The sequence below is a fragment of the Papaver somniferum genome, chromosome 4 (genome assembly GCF_003573695.1).
Source record: "Papaver somniferum cultivar HN1 chromosome 4, ASM357369v1, whole genome shotgun sequence".
NCBI lineage: Eukaryota > Viridiplantae > Streptophyta > Magnoliopsida > Ranunculales > Papaveraceae > Papaver > Papaver somniferum.
In genome coordinates this window covers 70,932,444-70,954,705 of record NC_039361.1, presented here as the reverse complement: position 1 = coordinate 70,954,705, position 22,262 = coordinate 70,932,444, and the positions used below count along the sequence as shown (strand labels likewise).

The window sequence follows — 22,262 nt, the reverse complement described above, 5'->3', positions numbered from 1 at the left end:
TTTAAAAACTTAATTCGATTAATAATAAGAATCTCTCTGATAAAAGTTATGTACATGTCAAATCATGCAATCATGATGTACGAACTAAACATGTTGTCAACATAAGAGGGTCCAATAAAACGGTTTCGTGTGTGTTTGATACAGGTCCAACTTATCGGAAAAATCTCCTTTCTAGTCATATGAAAAAGAAGTTAGAAAGCTCTGCTAACCCCGATTATCATCATTACTATGATCATATCACTGGTATTGTTCATAAATATCAACCGGAAATGGTGCATGATGGTCTCTCTGGACACCTTGCCACCGCGTAACTTGTTTGACATTACCCCATTTGTATATATCTTGAGATGGGGCAAGAAAAGGTTTGATTTGTTTGTACTTTGGTTAATGTTTTTTTGTCCTCCTCAGGATAATTGTAAAATAACTTTCTACTGCACCGTCTTTTCACACGTCTGTGTGTTTTCACGTGTTGCATAACTTTGGTGTTTCAACACCTAAGAAATCCTACATTCCTTTTGTGGGTCGCGGTTCAGAAACGGGTCCAAGCCCATTTTTGGGTATTGATAATTTTGTCACTAAAATTGACAAAGGAGGAGATTGTTAGAGCACTGCTCGGTCAAACTCGCATGTGTTGCTATCTCAAGCTTGTTTGTCAATGTTAGTGATCAAAACTATAAGTCTTGATTTCTAGTCTACTTATAGATGTCTCAGACTAGGACATAGTTGTGTAGTTGAGCATTAGACTTCATCAACAAAAGGTATGTGGAGACTAAAACTCATATATCTCTTGGAAAGTCTATTTCTACTCTATATCCTATATTGAGACATAAGTCGTGTTACGATATAGTTTTCTATTATACACATTTGAGATTTCGAGCTGAGATTAACTCGCTTACATATTTCTTGAAATATATGTTAGTAAGCTTTCGCTTCGACCATGTTCATCTTATATTCTTGACGCAAGTCAAAAGATGATCATGTGAAAATTACCGAGTAACATCTTACATGGTTTGTGTGATACAATCATTTGGTATAGGCTTGGAATGTTTCGTTATGATTATTTCAATAACTTCAAAATTATTTTGATGCTAATAGTGTGTGAAAACGGCTATTGTCATCCTCTAAAAAAGTTTCAATGATTGAAATAAGAGTTTAGAACACTTAACCATTATTGGATCGTGACATGTTGTGTACTCTTGCACATATGTAATCCATGTCCGGGAACCATAGTTTGCGTACCTGTACGCGTACCTGTTGGTTTGAGAAATTTGGGAACCTAAGTATGCGTACCCGTTCGCGTACTGGCGTGAGGTTCATGTCCGAGTTTTACTGCTGGGGTTGGAAGTACTCGTACCCGTTTGCGTACTGGCGAAACTCAATCTTGGTCCGGGTATTTCAAGTATGCGTACCCGTTTGCATACTTGAAGGTTAATGTTCTAAAATCGGTTGTGTACATGAACTTAAACATTTATATAATAAGGAATGCAATATTTGCAAACTGTGGCTATAATGTTCATGAACTGATTCGAGTGAATCAAACCTATTTTGCTTCAATTATTTTCTTGTATACTTCTATGAGAATATAACAATTGAACAACTCTTTAACTAGTTTCATATGAGTCATTTGAACTAGTTATGGTTAAGATGAATAAGGTTGATATGAGAGTGTTCATGTGGCTAACTTCGGTTAATTATTATTGAGCCAACATGGTGTACACGTTTAGGTATGGTTACTTGAACCTAAATGAGGGTACATTTTATTTGTGTGTAACAAGCTAAGTTCGATCTAACAGTTGAAAGATATTAGTTTGGGTTTAATCAGGTTTTCATCTAACGGTGAATATTGAATTCTTTGTTACCAAGGTAAATTAGATTGCAAACCCTGATTTGAAAACTATAGAAAGGAGAATTCTAGCAACTGGGAAACCTAATCCCCACACTTTTGTGTGTTACTAGTTGCATAGCTAGAGTCGATTCTCCTTTAACCTTAGGATTTTCACGAAACCATGTAGGTTAACGACTTAAAAACTTCATTGGGATTGTGAAGCCAGACCCAACAATTTTCTCTGTAGTTGCGTGTTCTGATCTTGCCAGATTTTATCGTCTGAGTACTATCTTCTCTAAAATTTGCTCGAGATTTATTCTCCGATAAGCAAGATAAAAAGTAATCACAAACACCTTCGTCTCATCGTTTGTGATTCCACAATATCTAGTTTCGCTTCCATACGATTAGATTATTGTGAGGTGATTGATATTACTTGGCTGTTCTTCAAGAATATAAGTCAGTTTTATCAATTGGTTCCTGTTTAGCACTATGAGATGGAAACCAGACGGAGAAGAAACTGGAAAGTTAAGGATTGTTGAGAGGTTTAAGAAGAAGTTGAGTGATAGTAAAGCACGAGGAGAACAACCTGCTCCTTAAGCTCATCACTTGCCGAGTCTAGTGAAAGTGGCTGAAGTTGGAGAAAAGGTTTAGTAAAGAAAAAGAAATAAGAAAAAGAATAAGTTATAGTTTTTCCTAGTTTTTTTTTTCCTATTTTTTAGACCTAATGGTTTTTTCTTCATCATCATATGAATAAGTTGAAATGCTTTTTACAACAAAAATAAAATTAAAAATAAAATCATAAATCATACGAGATGATGTATATAAAAACAATATCTTTGATTTTTTCGTTGTATCTTGATTCATTATATTCACACTATCCCATTTTGTATGCTTCAAAAAGAAAAACATATCATTTTCTTACTTGTTATGTCTTTTAGTTTTGCTTGTAGGCATTATCATGTAATTTGATACGATGGATGCATAATGGCCCATTCATATTTTGGAGGGAGTTGCATACAATGGACCAGTGTAATCCTACATACTCTTACAATGGGTTGCAATAAATATGGTAATGTGACTTACAAAATAACAATAACTTACACTCAAAAAAACAAAAAATTTAGCTAATAATTACGTATAATGTAGGTAAACACAGAAATCAAGACATTTAAGATGTCAATAAAAGGAAATAATTGATGATATTTGTGATGATTGGATGGACGAAGGTGGATTATTGGTGTAATACATGTAACATACCTTCTAGCGATGTAGTAGGTCCAGTATAATGAAAAAAGTGACTTCAAGAGGACTAGCATCTGTCATATATAGGATACCACCATTTACAAGTTCATATTTTCCCCCTTTGATTCTTAGAACGATCAAAAATGGGATCACATTTTTTTACACCGGTGCAATAGTCCCATCATTGCATTTTGCTTCGTTAAATTATCTTCCAAAAAGAAAAACTTCTAATCCTTTGACAAACTGTAGGTAATTTACTTAACAAAACCTCTTGAACACTGAACATGTTTAAGATGACTCTCCATTTCCTCGAAGTTTTACTTCCAATTGCTTTTTTAATGAGGCCCCTTGATTAGGAAACCCGATTTTCATCTTTAAAACCAGATTGTGGGAACTGAACTAGAATTAAATTTTTTTCGATGACCTCTTAAAAGTAGTCCACCGACTGACCCTTACAGGGGCCGTAAATCACTTTAATATGATATTCTTTCTGTTTAGTTTCATTTATTTTAATTTGGACGATTTTTATAACGCATTTGGGTACCAGAAGCAGAAGTCGGAAGCAAAACTGTTTTGCTTTACAAAAAGTTGACTTTCATGCTTTTAGAAGTCATTTTAAAATAAAATTTCCAAACTGACTTCTGAATTTTCTACTTTCAAGACTCGAATAGTTTTGTTTCACAAAAAGTTGACTTTCATGCTCTTAGAAGTCGTTTTAAAATGAAATTGCCAAACTGACTTCTAACTTTTCTACTTTCAGAACTCGAAAAGAAATTTCTGAAGTGAAAAATACTATAACCCCCCTAATATATGGGTTCAATATATAGAAGCCCCACAAAATGGATCCTTCACTATCAACTCCATTCTTTCACATTTTGATATTTCTAGGCCGAAATCTTTAGAATTCAGGGCTTAACAATAAGAATATTATCCATAATAATTCTAATAATACCAAGACTGCCCTTTATTATTTATAGGTAATAAAAACTAGGTTTAGATTTAGTTTTCAGTTTCATTTTCGTTTTCACTTTCTCTCATTTTCTTTTGCTCTCTCCTGGAAAAAAAATCCAGCCGAGAAGAAACAAATTCTCATCGAAATTTTCAGAGAAAAATGGTTTAACCTAGATCTAATCTTTACAAACACAAATCCTGATTATCTAAACCTAACTCAACATCATCATCACTTGTTCCTGGAAGATTCAGTGAAAATCAACGGAAAACGAAGTCATAATCATCATCAACAACAAATGAATCTGAAGATTCGCCTATAAGATCAAATCGAACAGATAAGCATACTCATCTTTAACATTTCAGTTGAATTGGTTGATTTAATTCTGAGATTTTGAATTTTTATTTTCTGAAAAATCATTTGGGAAAGTTTAATAGTTTTACTTCAGTTCAAATATGTTACAGAAATCATAGAGTTAGATCTATTATATTCTTACATCAATTTTACTTTTGAGAGAAAATTTCCAAAAAAAATTCAAAGAAAAATTTCTAGGGTTCTTTAACAAAATTGGATATATCTTTTAATCTCTCACCTCGATCAAAAATCGGTTTTCAGATTCGAAATATGTGAATCATTATTCGTTTTACCCGTCTATTTGATATGGATTTCGTTTACTTTAATTTTCGAACTGATTTGAGCTCATCTTTAATGGATTTTGTTCTTGGATGATTGTTTTAAGTTCAATATGTATTTATTACATTCAGTACCTTGTCTTAAAGATGAAATCTTAATCGATGAAGATAACTGGAAGCATACAGTTGAATCTAAGCAACTTCAACAACTATTTGAATAGAAAATCAGTGAAATAAGATAAGTTTCTTTGAGTTTTTATATGGTTTGAATGTATCATATTGAAATTGTATATACTTTATGATTTGAGTTTACTGTTCTTTTGTTCAGAATTTGATTGATATTTCAATGTGATTGAGTTTATCATTTTGATGATTATGCACAACATATGTAACTTTCGTCTACATATCCAAATTGCATGTGTAACTTGCATCTACACATCCGAGTTGCATGTGTAACTCTCAGTTACACTATTCAGATGCTCTGTAACTCCTAGTTACACTAGTCATATACATGTGTAACTCCTATCTACACAAGTCAAGTGCATGTAAAACTGGTTATACGTTGTTGTGCGTATTGTTCTTTTTAATCTCATAAAAGCTTATTGTTTTTTGTTTTCTTCAGGTTGCCAGTAACTCAATAAAATTGACTGCTTATTTGTGGTATTTTTGTATGATGGTCTTCCTGGAATTGGAGTTAGCGCTGAAATGATGACTAAAAGTGGAATTCATAATTGAGTAATGGAATTTCAGAATGGAACTGAGGACCAAGTGAAGAAGATTGTTAACACACTAACGTTGCTGACATTGCAACCATAGATGTTGTTGGTGAGTGGATGCGCTGATAAATGTTGTGAATACGCTATTACATTTGATATTTCATGGATTAGAAGTATTTAAATGTAGTTGGGAATGTTTTTTGTACAAAGATTATGGTCAGTCCTTCATTTGCGTTCCTTACCTCGGCTAAAAAGTCACTGTATCATGAGATTCAAGTGGTTGCTTGCTGGATGAAGAAAGGAGGTGCTTTCACTGGTGAAGTTTTTGGTGACTAATTGTTGAATATGACCTTCATTGCTTGTGTCTGTATAATTATTGAAGAAGTTGATGGTGGTAGTTATGCTAATTTCAGAGAGGATGTGTTAGTCTGGACCTAGTGGTGGTATTATCAGGGTACTACAAGATGGGGAGAAAGCTGGTGTTAATGATTTGGTTATTTATGGTGCAATTTATGCCTATGAAGCTTATAGAGCTGCCTAAGGGCAGCAATTCTACGTCAACTAAGCCTAGTCGTGCATGTATTTCTTCTTCGCCATTGGGGTTAGCTCTGTAAGTAATTATATTTCTTTTTTTGAGTGGCATGATTTTTGTAATTAACTTGCCGCCATGAATATCCCCTCGCTTAGATAAGCATTGTTCTTTGATTTTAGATGTTTACTAGTAGACATTCTGATGTACACACGCTATATGCATGTGTAACTCCTAGTTACACAAGTCGTACTGAAGTGTAGTTACACATGCTATATACATATGTAACTCTTAGTTAATGAACAAGCATTACAACCAAAAAATTACATATGCCAGGTACACAAGCCATATGGATGTGTAACTTCCTAGTACACATCCATTTTTGTAGTCCTGTTTTCTGATTGCTTTTAAATTGGTTTTATAGTTTATTCTCATTTTTAATGTGTTCCATTATTTCTGTTTTTTAAGAAGCTCGCATCGGGATTTTTTTTTTGTCAAGGTGACACAGTCCCATGAAATAGTGTTTATGTAGTGTTTCAGTGCATATTTTTATTGTTCTTTTTCAGATTCGACATAACTGCTAGTTACACTAGCCATTTCATGTATAACTGCTAGTTACACTAGCCATATGCATCTTCAATTTTTCTTCTCTTTTATTTTTGTTGTTCTCTTAAATACTGAATAATATTTGTTTGCATTATTGTTATGACATTGGTTCATATATATGTCTGTTCATTGTAACTGTTATCAACATTAAGCACTCTTATGGACTATTTTTTGTTGTTCTCCTAAATATTGATTAATATTCTTTTGCATTTTTTCTTTTGACACTGGTTCATGTTTGTTTGTTGTTATATTTCAGGTTTCCGATAAATTCCTAAAAGATAATTGTTTATTTGTGGTATTGGTCTCGCTGGAATTGGAGTTGACGCTAAATATACAAGTCAGATGCATGTGTAACTCTCAATTACGCTAGATAGATGCATATGTAACTCTCAATTACACTAGACATATGTGTGTGTAACTTCTAGTTACACGTGCTAAGAAATTATTATAAATGAATATTAAAGTAATACATGTATTTTTTGTATGCGTTCTTTTTGATGTCTATTTTTTTGATGTGTAACTTTACATTACACATGTCATAAGGATGTGTAACTTTTGGATACACAGGCCGTATGCATGCGTAACTTCTGTTTACACATTCACACTATACTTTAATAATTTTGGGCCTAGATTTAATAATTTGGGCTTAAATTTGAATTTTATCTAATTTGGGGCTTGACAATATATAAAAAGGCATGGATGTCTGTTAATAACCCGGTCCTAGATTTAAAATTCTTTTAATTAGAAGTCTATTATTGGGGCTTCACATTCCAATAGAGGGGCTTCACTAATAAGACAAAAACATGTCATCCGTTAGTAATTTTGAAAACCCCTTATCTAAATATTTTATATAATGACTAAACAACCCTCATTTTAGTTAGTGTTAATCATATAATTAGGTTAGCTAATCTGTTATTATTATTATTTTTTATTATTTTTTTATAATTAAAGGAAGTATATTCACAATAGATAATCATCCTTACATACTAGGCAAGCGAGCAACAAGCTGCGCCGCAAGCCCTTTTTTTATAATTAGGTTAGCTAATCTGTTATTAGTTATTAGATTAGCTTAGTGATAATGACTTTGATTTATAGTTAAACATATAAATTTAGAGTTAGTGTTTAGGTTTCAGGGTAAGAGAACTAGAAGGAAAAAAGAAAAGAAAATATAGAGTTTTTTTTTTGCCAAATTTCTAGATTTTGATTCACTAAACAAAAATGTGTAATTTTGGTGAGAAATTTAAGGTAGGTGAATCGTTATACCATAAAGAGAAACCAAATTCATTAAACTATGAAAAAATGAAAAAAGTTTGAAATTTTTAGCTTTCATATGGATTACGGTTGGGTTTGCCCCTTTCGTAACCAACCGTAAGAGAAATTACGCTTAGTGAACTTCTAACCGTAACTTGGTTGGAAGAAATCCAATTTGGAAAAAATAAATAAATTACGTCTGGATATTAAAAAGAAAAAACCAACCGTATAAATTTACTTACGACTAGGCTGTTATTTCACTAACCGTAAATTTTGTTCTATGTTATTCTTCAGCTGATTTTTCTCCCATCACTATTCACTATTTTTTCTCTCAAATGTATTCGTGAATTTTACTTTTTTCAAGTGTATTTGAGAATTTTATTCTAGTAAGTATTGATATATATTACTAGTAATTTTGGAAGATAAAAGAGTTTATATTTTGGGAAATTGTTTAATGTTAATTAAAACGTATTTACCTATACCAAAAATAAATAAATAAAAAAAAAAACGTGTTTACAGTATATTTAAGATTTGATATGTTTATTTTAGGATAATACTAATTTATTATCCTAAAATATCTCAAGATTCTCAACAAATCCCGTACCTTGAGTGTATATTAATTATTTAGCTTATTTATTTACTATTTACCTTATTATGTACACAAGAGAATAAAAATATTCCTACATAATCTTAATAAATCCTCTATTTAATATTTAAGCCGACACATATGCACAAAGTTTCTTACCGGTATTAAAAAAAAAAATTGTCAGTTTATTTAAAAAAAACCAACCGTAAATATGGAAAAGTTTAATTCAGGATATTTTACGGTTAAGTATAAAATTTTAGTAACAGATTCAGATAACAAGTTTACGGTTAGGAAATTGAAAATACCTAACCGTAAATGGTTCTGCAAACCTATTTTTACCTACTAATTTCAATGAATCAATTTTATTTCAGTCGTTATTGGTTGTTGATTACCATCACTTTTATCAATTTGTTTTTTTCGCATTTTAATAGAGATTTCAATTAACGATTATAAGGCTTTTGAATCGCCTATTAATTGAAGATGATGAAATAATTTTCGTTCAAGAAAAGAGGGAAAGAAGGTGATGAAGTTTAGAAGAAGATGATGAACAAATTCTTAAATTAGACTTAGGTTTTGGTTTTAGTTTTTAGGTTTTTATTTTAGATGGAGGGTAACTTAGACAATTGTTGTTGCATCAAGACACCCCATAACCAACTTTTTAGTTATTAAGAATCCATGTGAAACCCCTCTATTGAAATGTGAAGCCCCAATAATATGCTTCTTTAATTAAGGGCTTCATATTATGGATTACCCATGGGTCGGACCTTAGCCTAAAAACCCCATTTCTGAATGCGCCACCAAACACCGTGTTACACTTTTTCTCAAAAAGAGGTGGTAATGATTTCCGATATATCCGAAGGCAAGGTTACATGGACCAATAATAATATTATTCAAGATTGCAGAAGTTTATTGGGCTTTTTAATAAAGTAACCACCTTTTTGAACCATATTTAAGAAACTGGCCGTTTTTTTGAATCTTTATATAAACTGGCCGATATTGACATTTTCCATCCCGTTTTTTTCAAAAAACGAATTTAGATAGTTAACTGGCTACGTGGCAGTTAACCTGCTAGGTAAAAGACGACTTAACCCTCGTCTGAGTTCGTAACCAAACCAGTATCGAGTCAACTCGGTGACTCATTGCAACGGTCGGATTTGTAACGGTTGGATTTGTAACGGTCAGATTCAGCTTCATTCATATAAATTAGGCCCTGCAGAGAAAAACCATAGTATTTGTCATACTCAACAGATCAAAAAAATAAAAATAAATAAGACATGAGCCAAAATGAAGTAAACTCTCCAGGCAGCAGTAGCAGCAGCAAGGTAAGATTAAGATTAAAACAACCCCTAATTTCATGTTCTATCTGTGCACAGGGAATTCATGATCCAAAGGTATGTCCTTGGATTTATTCCAGGTGCAAATATATACCATGTAATGGTATAAGGCAACTATTGTGTTCAAAAGCAAAAGAAACAAACGAAAAAATGTTTTTGAAGTGTTCAATTCCAACCTGTCAGTACTTTGAATGGTTTGACGATGCCATCGATCCTGTCAAATGCAAGATGGTGAAATTACCAGTAGAGAATGGTTGTTACGCTTGCGGAGAATCTGGTCATTGCTTCAAAAACTGCCCACTGCAAAATCAAACCTGCAACAAAGATCACTGCAAATCAAAAATGGAGATGAAATTTTGCAAGAATGAACACAACAAGAACATAGCATACCTCACTTGTACAGATTGTGACGGTTTTAAATGGGTCTCAGATGAAGTCTTCATTGCTGCAAAAAACAGAATTATGCATTCAAGTTTACAACTTAATGCTATATGTAAGGAACTCAACAATCTGAAAATGTAACCTGCAAATGTACTAATAAACAACCTGCCACTTTTGATTCAGCATTAATTCAAGTCTACAAAAGAAAAAAAATATTGTCTTCTTAAACACAAAAAATCAGAAAACGGATCTCAAATCATTTCTTCTTAGCCTTTCCATTTCCCCTTCCCTTTCCTTGTTTTATATTCTGAGATACAGATCCAATGCCAAAGAAGTTCTGATAAAGGTTATTTATTGTAGAGGGTGGAGTAGAAGATGGTGCTATAGATGGCAGACTCATAGGTGTTGTGGAAGCTGGAGTAGAAGATGGTGTTGCCAAAGGCTGACTGCCAGGCCCTGTAAAACATTCACCAACAAATGATGCCGTTCTCTTCTTCTTGTTTGACTTAGCTGCACCCCTAACTCCGGTGGTCTGACTTGGCTCTATGTTGCTGAAGGTGAAGCTTTGTGCATCACATTCAGTCCTTTGCCTCTTTGCAGTTGGATTAGATCCCACTTCACCACCAGCACATGTTCTTTTGTTGTGGTTAGTAACATTTCCACATTTCCCACACCTCCTTTTTGTCTTCTCAACATGAGGTTCATCATAACTTCTTACCCTCTTGCTCTTGGGTCTTCCTGGTTTCCTACTGTGAGGAGGGTTCAAGATCTTCTTGTTCATGTTTGGCTACAAGAACAAATGCACTTATATTAATGTAGTTGAGAATATAAATAGGGCATATAGTTACAAATTTAAGAAGAAAAAGTACCTGGACCCATTCACTTTTATCATCTAGTGGTGCAAAAGTTGGTGCATATGTGGCCTTATAGTTCTCCACTGAATAGTAATCACTGCAGTACCTGCTCAAGCAGAGTATGTAAAGGTTAGTGCTAGATACATTTAAGGCCTAGAAATTGCATAAATAAGTTCTGAGACAAGGTACAGATTTAAAAAAAGAGAAATCTTACTTTCTCCATTGTGGCCTTATGCTATGCAATGCACTCACTGCATGCATACAGGGGAACCCCCTCAACTGCCACTGCAAACAAGAGCAAGTCTTGGCAAGTATGTTCACTGTGAACACAGAATTCTTTGGACTAGTCACCATATATAACTCTCCAGCCACACAAGGGTCAACACCATAGTCAGTCACAAATTCCAACATTTTCTTAATCAATGTAACAGCAGTAGGAACCAAATTACCATCTACCCATGATGCAGATTCAGTCCTCCTATTGTACCATGTACCCATCACTAAGTTAGCATACATTATTCCTATCATTATAATTGGTTTATTTCTCATCTTGTTGATCATATTGTTAAAAGACTCTGAAAAATTGTTGTTCATCTGACCCATACTCAATGTCTTCATCACTGTCATATACTGGAGGAGCTTCTGGATTCTCAATTGGGTGACATTCATCTTCTTTGGTGTTTTCCAGCTGAATATTGTCCACATCTTCAACAAACTTAACTTCATTTGTAGCTTTTGACTGACTGCAACCACTGCTACTAGCCTGAGAATGTTTGGATATGGGCACATCCATGAAACTCAGCTTTCTTGATGCACCTTCAACTGATTTATCCACACTATTTAGCCTTGGGGATCTTCTAGGGGTGGTTCCCTTACTAACTGTCTTCTTCTTTGGTGTAGTCTTTGGAGTCCCAAACACTGTGTCTTTCATCCCCATCCACAAACATATACATCCATCCTCATTTACAAAAGAATCCTCCCAAAAATTATCAAAATCATCATTGTTTAACAATGGCAGTGGCAGACATTCTTCCTTAAACCAATATAAATTAAACTTCTCTTTAACATCCATAGACAAACCCTTATACACCATATACTTAAGTGTCATCAAGTCTGTTTCATCTCTATGGCAATCAGGAAATACCAAAGTCTCATTCTTTGGCTCCGCATATACACTGATATTCCTAAATTTGAACTGACTGCAACACAAATGAAACAAAATCAGATATAAACCTATGAAAACCCAATGAAAACCTAATTAAGCAATATTACTTAAAATCAAACACCCAATCACGAAAATTAAACCCCAATTAAACAATAAAAATTTGGTTTCAAATAAACCCTAATTACAAAGGAAAAAAAAACAGAAACCCTAAAAATCAATCGATCAATTAAATTAATTAACTATCAATACAATGATTTTCATCATATATTAAGTCACGGGTTTCGTTAATCTTACCTTGATTCAGACTGTTTCAATCCCGGTTTGTACCTCATCTTCACTGTATCACCACTATCTCTGAATCCCTAAATATGTATAACTTTTCTTCCAAATACACTCTGGTCTTTCTGCTAACATCTATGTCTTCAGCAAAAACAACTTCAATAACACCAGCTTCAAACAGCTTCAATACCTAACCCTAGTTTCAGAACGAGGGAGAAGAGAACGAGGGAGAAAGAGAACGAGGGAGAAAGAGAAATTGTGGTGAGAGACCACACGGGTCTTTAAATGGGCAAGGGCACAGTCGTAAATTCTCCTACCGAGTTTGACTTATTCAACGCAGCTGACCGATCTGGTGGGCCCAGGTGTCAACTCTAACAGAAAGGCCAGTTTCTAAAAGAATTTAAAAGTTTGGCCGGTTTATTAATTATATGGTTTGAAGCAGGACACTTTATTAATTTGCCCAAGTTTATTAGAGCTTCTCCAATGGTATGTATGTGGGGGAAAAAGTCTTCATCCATATAGGATACACGTTCATATTTTACAAAATCGTTCTCCAACCCTAATCTCTTTGACCAACGTATATATGACATGGCATGATTTTCTATAGACATCCCCTAGGAGAAGCTCTTGTTATAGAGGTTCATTAAGAGGATGTCTATCCATCCTAGCCATCATATTTCAAATTAAAAATACAATTAATCCATTAGAAACAATTTTTAATACTTATCAAATTAAGGTTTACCAAACCCAAACTTATTTCAACGATTTCTTTCTTCTTTTCCGTCTTCTCCAGAATCATATAATTCTGGCCCTTTTTCTTCCTTCGTTAGAACAATGGAGAATTGTGCACCGAAACCAAACTGAACTCTTATTTATGTGAACAAGAAATATCATAAGGAAAATCAGGAGCCAAATTAATTGATTACTCATAGACTTGAATAAAGTCAGTCTTTAGTTGTTTTATCTATTTACTGTTTGTGAATAATAACCATGCTAATTAACAAGCCAAACCAATATCTTTAAATCACTACAGAGACCGAATTAGCACAAGTATCAAAGATCAATAAATTTTTAATAAAAGATCACCAAAAACAGTGACAATCAAAGAATAATTTTTATTATCATAAATCTGCAATATCTTTAAATCACTTTTGGTTTCATGCTATGAAGCCACATAAAAACTTATTTTTCTTAATGTCGATCATGATGACGTAGCAGCTACAGTGCCTCCCAGTACATAATGACTTGATAATGAATGCATTTTATCGTATTTTCTGATATATCAGATAATTTTTTTTAAAAAACAATTTAAAAATAAGAGGACAACTAGGTGAATAAGAAGTCATAATACAAAATGGGTTGGAGATGGATTTTTTTTATTCCTTATATTTTGGAAAATTAACCCAAAAATAAGATACACGATGTCTTCCCATACTACCACGGATGAAGCTGACCACATGATCATGCTCTCGGTAGGTTTTAGAGATTGGAAATATACTTTTGTACACAGGGAATCAAATGAAGTAGCAAATAGCTTAGCAAAGAGAGCTGGAACTTCTAGAAATTGGAGTGAAAATTTCCCCTCTGGGTTAAAATCTCTAATTAAAGAAGAACTAAATTTAATCTTACATTAAAGTTTTTAATTGAAATTTCTTTCTTAAGATATATCCGAAGGCGAAGGCCCATTTATTTCAGCTATCATAAGATAAGATGCATAACCTGTTACTCATTTTCCATTTTTTTTCTTCTTTCTGATCATCGTCCCTCTCTCTCGAATACTAGGAGAACCAATTTACTTGTTGAATCTGAAAGGCATAATGGCGCAAATTCCAAATTTAGATAATGCGCCCCTGAGTCTCACTTCTCTCAGGTGAATCTTAAACCCTAAACCTCTCATTTCCTTTCTTTTCCCGAATTGAAATGAATATTCTGTAAAATTGGTACCATTGACTTTTGTTCTCTTAATCGTGTTCTGTATTGAATTCAGAGAACAATCACAGAATGATCTTCTTAAAATTCTCTGAAACGTAAGTTTTCTATAACTCTTCGTCTTTTTTTTTTCTTCTTCTTCTCCAAATTGAATGACTTCATTTCCGTGTATTTTCATGGTTTGACAGATTCGGGGGAATAAGTGTTTAATTTTGGACCAGAAACTTAGTGGATCACTCTCATTAATCATTCAAACATAAATTCTCAAGGTACATTTTGATTATCTTGTGAGTCATTTTTATTATTTTTTTGCCCTAGTTGATTGACTAATTGCTATATGATAATTTTTAATAACAGGAACATGGAGTAGAGTTACGGCATTTGTCGTCGGAACCAGTACAAACAGAATGCACGAAGGTGGTTTACCTTATAAGGTCACAGCTGAATCTAGTGAAGCTGATCTCTGCTCACATTCAAAATGATTTATCTAAAGGAATTCAAAGAGAGTATTCAGTTTATTTCGTTCCTCGACGTACTGTTGCATGTGAAAAGGTGAGATATCTTAGACTTGTGATTATTTACTAGTTTCTTATTGAAAGATTGACTATCATTATGAAGAGGTGTTTGGTTGTTTGCTTGCTTAATTTTGGATGGGGTTGTAGTTGGAGGTGTATATTTAAGCTCAAGTGAAGTATTAGGGATATATTATGTATAGAAAATAGTTATTGGTCTGGACTCTGAAGATGGTTTCAAAACCTTAGCTTTTCCATGATGTGGCCGAACCTTAGAAGGCTTATCTTCTACTGTTTCTGTGAAGTTGTGAGTGGAGGGTCGTCTGATTTCAGTATGGGTATATTGTACATTTGAGTCAAATTGTGGCCTCACGAGGTCTGTGACGCTAATGATAGTATCGAATATAATAGCCCTATATAATCTATTTGCCACCTCCTTGTAGATAGGTGGCTCTATTTTCCAGATTTTTTTGGTTAATTTGACTGAGAAAAGAACCTTTCTGATCAAAAACATTTTTTTCCTGAACTAGGATAGAAAGATAAGGAGTGGCATGTGATTTACGCCCTGGTTAAAGTTAGACTTGTTTCATTTGCGTTGTCGCATAAAATACCTTCTAAGGCTTAAACCAGTATAGGTTAATTGTCAACTAAGACTAACACACAGAAGTAAGGACTAAACATTCTTTTCCTGTGCTCTACCACTTTGTAAAGCTCTTAGGTATTGTGAATAACGTCTTGCTTATGTTATTCAATGTTGTTTCTCAACCATCCAAATTTCAGTAGCATGTAACTCAGTAACTGATTAATTACTGGTAATTTTGTAACACACATTCATTGTTAACGAGTCTTTCACACTTTCTTACAATTTTTTATGTGATGGTGTTGCTTACTGTGATGCAGATTTTTGAGGAGGAAAAAGTTCACCACCTACTCACTATTGGGGAGTACCCCTTACACATGATTCCGTTGGATGAGGATGTGCTTTCATTTGAACTTGATCTTGCTTATAGCGTAATTCCAATTTCCAAATAACATTCTACTTAATTCAATCTGATCTTTTCTAAATTATTTACCATCCAGATTTGTGTTTCTTTTCCAAGATAGGACTACCTGGTTGATGGTGATGCGAGTGCTCTTTGGCATATCGCAAAATCTATACATAAACTGGAGGTTTGTATCCAAAATCTTATAAATGCGATAATGGTACCTCATAGTTTATTATTTATTATATCGTTATCTAGTGGTGCTCAAATTGAGTTTATATCTAGGTTCTACCTCTAACAATCTTACTAGAAAGTTAGTGATCATATCTTCTGTATTGACTCCTTATCATGCTTGACCTTTGATGTTTATAGTGTTCATTTGGAGTTATACCGAATGTGAGGGCTAAAGGCAAAGCGTCAGCATGGATCTCAGAAATTCTAACCCGTGTGCAAGCAGAAGAGCCAGTCAGCACATCAGATGTAATCTACGTTTTTCACTTCTTTGTAAAATACTTGGTGGCATGCCTTATTGATGTCACTGATAAAGTTGCTTTCATTACAAATTCCAGGTTGGAATCCCGCAGATAAATACACTCATCCTTTTGGATAGAGAGGTAGCTATTTATATACTTACTGTAAAAGAATTGCCCCATAGGGTATAATTTGTGCATCTCGACAGTAACTGTTAGCAAGTGCTATGAGCAGTCATTTGTAGCTAGCTTAGGTCATCTTAAAACAGATAACCAGTTGAGATTTTTGCTATGAGATAATGACCTTTGCATATATATATGTATGCAGGTAGACATGGTTACACCTATGTGTCCAGTTGACATATGAAGGCCTAATGGATGAGGTATGCTGTACAATCAACACGTGATTTTTATTCTCTGTGAAGCATATGGTTCAATTGCAACTGACACTCAACTAGATTGATCAATCTAATAAATGTGTAATCTTTGTTTTTCTTCTGGTTCAGTTATAGTTCTACTTATTTGACCCACATGATAAAGCCTTCAATACACATGAAATCAGTTTCATTCTTAGTGTATCATGTATCTTCATAACTGTCATGTGACTCATGTCTTCTTGCAATAAACATGACATATTTTGTGGAACCCACTCTTTGCCAGCCGAATAAGAATGTACTTCACATGATAACATTGATATACTCAAACTCTTGGTGATCTAAACCACTTCACGCGTATCGTATATGCTATCTCTCTTGACAATATCTCGTGCATGGGATATGAGTTAACAACCACTATAGAAAAATATATTATCTGCTTTCTTAGTCTTTATCTCGTCATGAGTTTCTCTAATATAGTCCCAGTACAGATTCTGCGTGTCAGTAATGGTTCTGTTGAGCTCGATGCATCTATTATGAAACCAACAGCAAGAAGGAAAAAAGACAAAGGTTCCGCTTAATTCAAGGTATACTGATATCATTATCTACGTATTCTCTTCGCTATAGTTGAAGTCCACTGACTCTTTTTTGACCTGCATCTTAGTGATAAGCTATTCAAGGAGACTCGTGATCTTAACTTTGGAGTTGTCCTTCAGATTTATCTATTTTCCCTCGCTTATTTATTGATGCGCATTATTCTTTCCATTGCTTTCCTCTGGAACTTGTTTTACTTAATTCAGCATCTTATCCCCTTGTAGGTTCTTAATCAAAAAGCGAAAGATATGAGGCAGGATTACATGGAATTACATACCGCTGTAAGTTAGCTAGACAATGCCTATAGCTCATATTCAGTTACATGTTGGATTTCAGTTAAATGGTTTGTGTGTTTGGATAAACGAAATACGTTAAAAGCTAATACGGTTGTTTGCATGAGTTATGCAAAAATCTAGATCCTGTAGTCCTACGAAACTACAATTCATTTGAGAGCTTGCACTTTGTAACTTGTAAGCACTAATCAGAGATTTTCTACGTATGAGTCAGAAATATATTATCAAGTAGGATATTTTTTTGTGAAATTTCAGGGGATGTCTTGTTAAATTCTAAAATGATCTAGAACTTCTGTTGCTAGTTTACCTCAGTATTTTTAGCTGCTTTTTATATTTGGAACAGTTTATTGAGACTTTTTGGTTGTTATTTAACTTTTCAGAACCGATCGTTTTCAGAAATAAATGATTATGTTAAAAAACTCAGCTCACTTACTGTAAGTATATCCTTTTAAAGTTCTAAAATGATTAGTTAGGAGACAAATGACTTTTTTCATTGTCAGGTCTTTCTGCTGATAGTTACTTCAGGGGCACATTGGTCTGACTCAGCATTTGGCTATGTTTACATCAAAACCATCATTCTCTGGGAAACTCGACATGGATCACGCAATTGTGGAGATTGAAGCTTCTGATGTCAATTTTGAGAACTTGTTATTAATATTCTCTTAAATGGATGGGAACAGGAGAAGCACAATATCTAATCGGTACGTCTGTATAGGCTTATTGGGCAGTATGTTGGCTGATTAAGAATAAATAATATGGTTTACAGATAACATTTCAGTTTTTAGGTTGGGTGATACCTGCAAACACTTTAGATAACTTTCTGATAGAAATTATATATTTATGTCCATCTAGACACCTCTGCACACACTGCGTCTGTATGCTACGCATTTGGTATGTTATTTGTGCTGTCTGTGGGACATAAACAACGAGGAATCTTGTGGCAAAGCAGAAGGGAGAAAGAAACCAATTTAACCAAATAGAATCATAAATTTTCTCCAACTTTCGGTTAGAGTCCTCCACATAAGTACCCTCAAATAAATGTTGGTGTTTTGACAATCATCAGTTGGAACGGCCATGGATGAAATTTATAGGCTAGTGAGATGGAGGGTGTAATTATTGCATGACACTTGAAAGTGAAAACGGGCATTTGAAGATGTGGATATATTTGTGGCTCCATGAGCGCGTGCATGGATCAGCATACACATAGTTTAGAGGATTGGAAGGATCTTTGTATCATTTACCAAATGCCATTTAAGAAGCCTTGATACTATTGGAAATATAAGCATACATTGTGGTTGTCAACTTACTGATCCATTTGAAATTGTTTTAAAAAGTTCTATATATTACTTAGATCGAGCTGTGTTCGGTTAATATCTAGTTACACAAGTTTACAAGCTAACACAGGAGAAATATTTCTGATGCAAAGTATTTTGTTTATTTGTATGTGGCACAATGATTCAGATGCTTCGAGTACATTGAAGAAATGATTCACAAACAGGAGCCCATTGTCAACGTTCTACGTCTTCTTGTCTTATTTTCTATTACAAACTCGGGTTTACCTAAAAAGAAATTTGATTATATAAGGTAAGACTCAAAATTAAAGATCTTCCTCTCTTCTTTGGATTTCATTGAGTTGTAGAAGTCACTAGCAGATGCATGAAACAGCATTCATCAAGTTATTTTCTATTTACTCCTCTAGTCGCTATCTCTTGGCATAGGAGAGAGTTTCTGCACAGCTATGGATTTGAGCATATTGCTAGTCTCTGTAATTTGGAAAAGGCTGGAGTTTTCAAAAAACAGGTATTACATGCATTAGACTTGGAATTTGTGCCAATATGTTATGATCAGTCTTTTATACAAATGTTCTTTAATTTACTGTACTGCATAACGGCTTTATACATGCTGACTGCATTTCTTCATAGTATGTAATACTGTGCTCTTTTTCCTTGCAGGAGGTTAAAGGCAACTGACTGACGATCAAACATGGACTGAGACTTATTGTTGAAGATACTGATACCGCTAAGTATGAATCGTTCTTTATATTGAGGAAGTTGTCTTTAGTTAACCATTTAGCGGTTGTATTCCATAGCACCCTATATGGTCATGCTCTTCATTCTTGTGCAAATTATTATTAACCAATGTTAGGTATCACCGTATGCATGTATACTACCTGTCTATCTTTACAATGAGCCTATCTAATATTGTTTGTAATAGTTCTGTCATTCTGGGATATGTGTAATATACAAGTCTTGTTGAGTATTGTATATAACACAACATTCAACACTCATAATCATATGATGACATGCAAAGCCAGTAAAAAAAAAAGAAGAAGCAAAGCTAGTATACTTCTCTTCTTCTATGCGATTTTTTATCCATTTCAGACTTGTTGTGTTGGTCTCTGCATGTAAAGGCAGGAAAATGTGATGTGTACCACTGTACCAAAACAAAGTTGATCTTGTGTGATTTTGTTTATCCTAATTTCATTTGAGATTGCTGCTAAACATTTGAATTTGCTTTCTTAACAGCCCCAATGATATTGCCTGTTTCTTCCCGGGATATGCTCCTCTTACTCTCTTAGCATACGGCTTGTGCAGCATGCTGTTAGATCTGGATGGTAAGGTTATTCTGTACAGCATGTAAGAATAACCTTTTAGTTTATTCTTTTCCACTTTAAGCAAATTTCCCACAGTTAATCTGTCCCCTTATTATGGTTATTTTCTAATCTAAGGGATGCATTGTGGATGGAATACAAAATTCTAAAAACTTTCTACAGAGAACACAGGGTATCCAATACTCTTGTAGTATATGAAGTATACCTTTGTAGCGAGCTCCACAGTATCTCTTAATTTAGTAGTTGCTTGCAGATATCACTTGCATATTTTCCAAACCTCTTTTTAGTAATCCAGATCTGACCATGTTAGTTCCCTTTACTTGTTCATTATGGATAGATTTACCTGGGAATGCACATATTCGGAACATTAACACTGTCCGCTGTGGTTATAGGCTTCAGTTGCTTTGATTAGACCCTGGATGTGATTTTAGGGTTAATTTTCTGGTATAAATTGGCTTTCAGGCGTCCCATTGAAGAGATCTTGAAGCTGCTGCCTGGACCACATTCTGAAATTAAGAGAGTGAGATTCTACTTTCATCAAGCGTTCACCTTTCAGTTCCCATTTTTCTTTGTTCTTCCTATTTAAACGATTTCCTACTTCGCTTACAGGGTGGATATTCAAGCACCCCATTGTTTGCCACGCTTCCTGGTGCTCCAGCCAGTATTGACAAGTATGTCCAAGGATCTTTTTTCTTAACTTGAATGTTATGCACAAATCAGTTTCTTTTATGTTAAGTTTTGAATTATTGCCACACCCATTTTGTTAGAGCTGACATCTTTGTACCACATTACAGAGTTGCGGATGGGAGGCGCTCCTTAGTACTTGTTGTCTTTGTTGGAGGAGTTACATTTGCAGAGATTTCTGCTCTTCGTCATCTCAATGCTCAGGTACATTTTAAGAACATCTGAAAACAAAAGAGTGCAGTAACTTTATCCTCAAATGTGGAAATTTGAAATCCTAATGAGATACGGATATACACTGAAATGTGTGTTTTTTTTTTTTTTTTTGTGCTTATACGAGATTAAAGAGAAGGTTGATATTCACTATCCTATTTCTCTCTTATAAAGCTATTAACATAAATTCTTGGTGCGTTTATGATTTCCAGGAAGGAATGGCATATGACTTGATCGTTGGGACGACAAAAATGGTGAATGGGAACACTATAATCGAGACATTCATGGAAACCATTGGTTAAAATAAAATTACATAGACTGTTTGCAGACATGTAACATTTTGTTTTCCGATCTCTCTTGTAAATATCCATTTCGGCATGTTAGTGTGAATCGTCTGTGTAGAATGAAAAAATCAATCAACTTACAAATGGTATATGTTTTGCCTTTCGGAACATATTTGTCTGTATTTCCATCTCAGAAAATTCTCATTTCTTGTTCTGGCAAGGGTCTGACAGACTTGAAATCGAGCACAATTTTATGCAAAGAACCATAGTTCATAGTACTTTATTATGCAAGCCTTTTCCAATTACTGGTTGGATCAAGAAATGAGAACACCTCTCCTTTTCGGTTGTTGTTGCTAAAGAAGGTCTATAAGATTCAAAGGCGGTATGTATTCATATACTGCCATAATTGTGCTATTAAACATTGGGCCTGTTCCATTTGTTGCACTCGTTATGTTGATCGTCCGGGACTAGATTTTTTACAATGCAGATACTGCATGCAACGCTCATGGTAAAGCGCCGACGCCCACAATCCTATGGTCTGGCCGCCAGTCCGATTTCGTACGCGTGCCTCAAAGCCAAAGTAGCTGATAGACGAGATTTATGATCCTAGTTAGGGTTACGTTAGCAAGTTCAAAATTTGAATGTGTTTTAGTGGACTCCTTCCCTGGTCGTGGGATTGTTTCCCAGCGACTTTATAGGATCTTTTTTGTATTAGTGGGATAGTTTCTGTTATTCAGAGATTAAAACCATCTATTAGCCTGTATACTGAGGTTAATAAACCTTATTATTTCCAACGTATCAAAACCCTAGATTGTTTTTTATCAACCAGAAAACAGAAACTGAAGAAGAAGGAAGTGGTGATCTGATCGCAATAACATGTCAAGCCTTCCAGACGAAACATACCTCGAGATTCTCAAAAGGGTGCCACTGAAATCGACATGTATCTGTAAGTGCGTTTGTAACTCTTGG

General features: G+C 34.3%; 1 protein-coding gene and 1 pseudogene across 3 annotated transcripts; one reads left to right on the top strand and one right to left on the bottom strand.

Annotated features, from left to right (window-relative positions):
• Positions 1–9,354: 9,354 nt before the first annotated feature.
• On the bottom strand, positions 9,355–12,719 carry LOC113275851. Of its 3 annotated transcripts, none has more exons than XM_026525416.1 (6): positions 12,365–12,719; positions 11,120–12,104; positions 10,921–11,011; positions 10,061–10,115; positions 9,847–9,999; positions 9,355–9,546 (listed from the first exon to the last, which is right to left on the bottom strand). In XM_026525416.1, exons 2-4 carry the CDS (start codon positions 11,692–11,694, stop codon positions 10,110–10,112), a joined length of 672 nt encoding a protein of 223 aa, XP_026381201.1. In that variant the 5' UTR covers positions 11,695–12,104; positions 12,365–12,719; the 3' UTR covers positions 9,355–9,546; positions 9,847–9,999; positions 10,061–10,109. The 3 variants fall into 3 exon arrangements, with proteins under 3 accessions (XP_026381201.1, XP_026381200.1, XP_026381197.1); XM_026525415.1 differs by having other exon boundaries at positions 9,847–9,984; XM_026525412.1 differs by lacking the exons at positions 9,355–9,546; positions 9,847–9,999; positions 10,061–10,115 and adding an exon at positions 10,275–10,666.
• Positions 12,720–13,878: 1,159 nt separating this feature from the next.
• On the top strand, positions 13,879–21,563 carry LOC113275850 (annotated as a pseudogene).
• Positions 21,564–22,262: the final 699 nt, after the last annotated feature.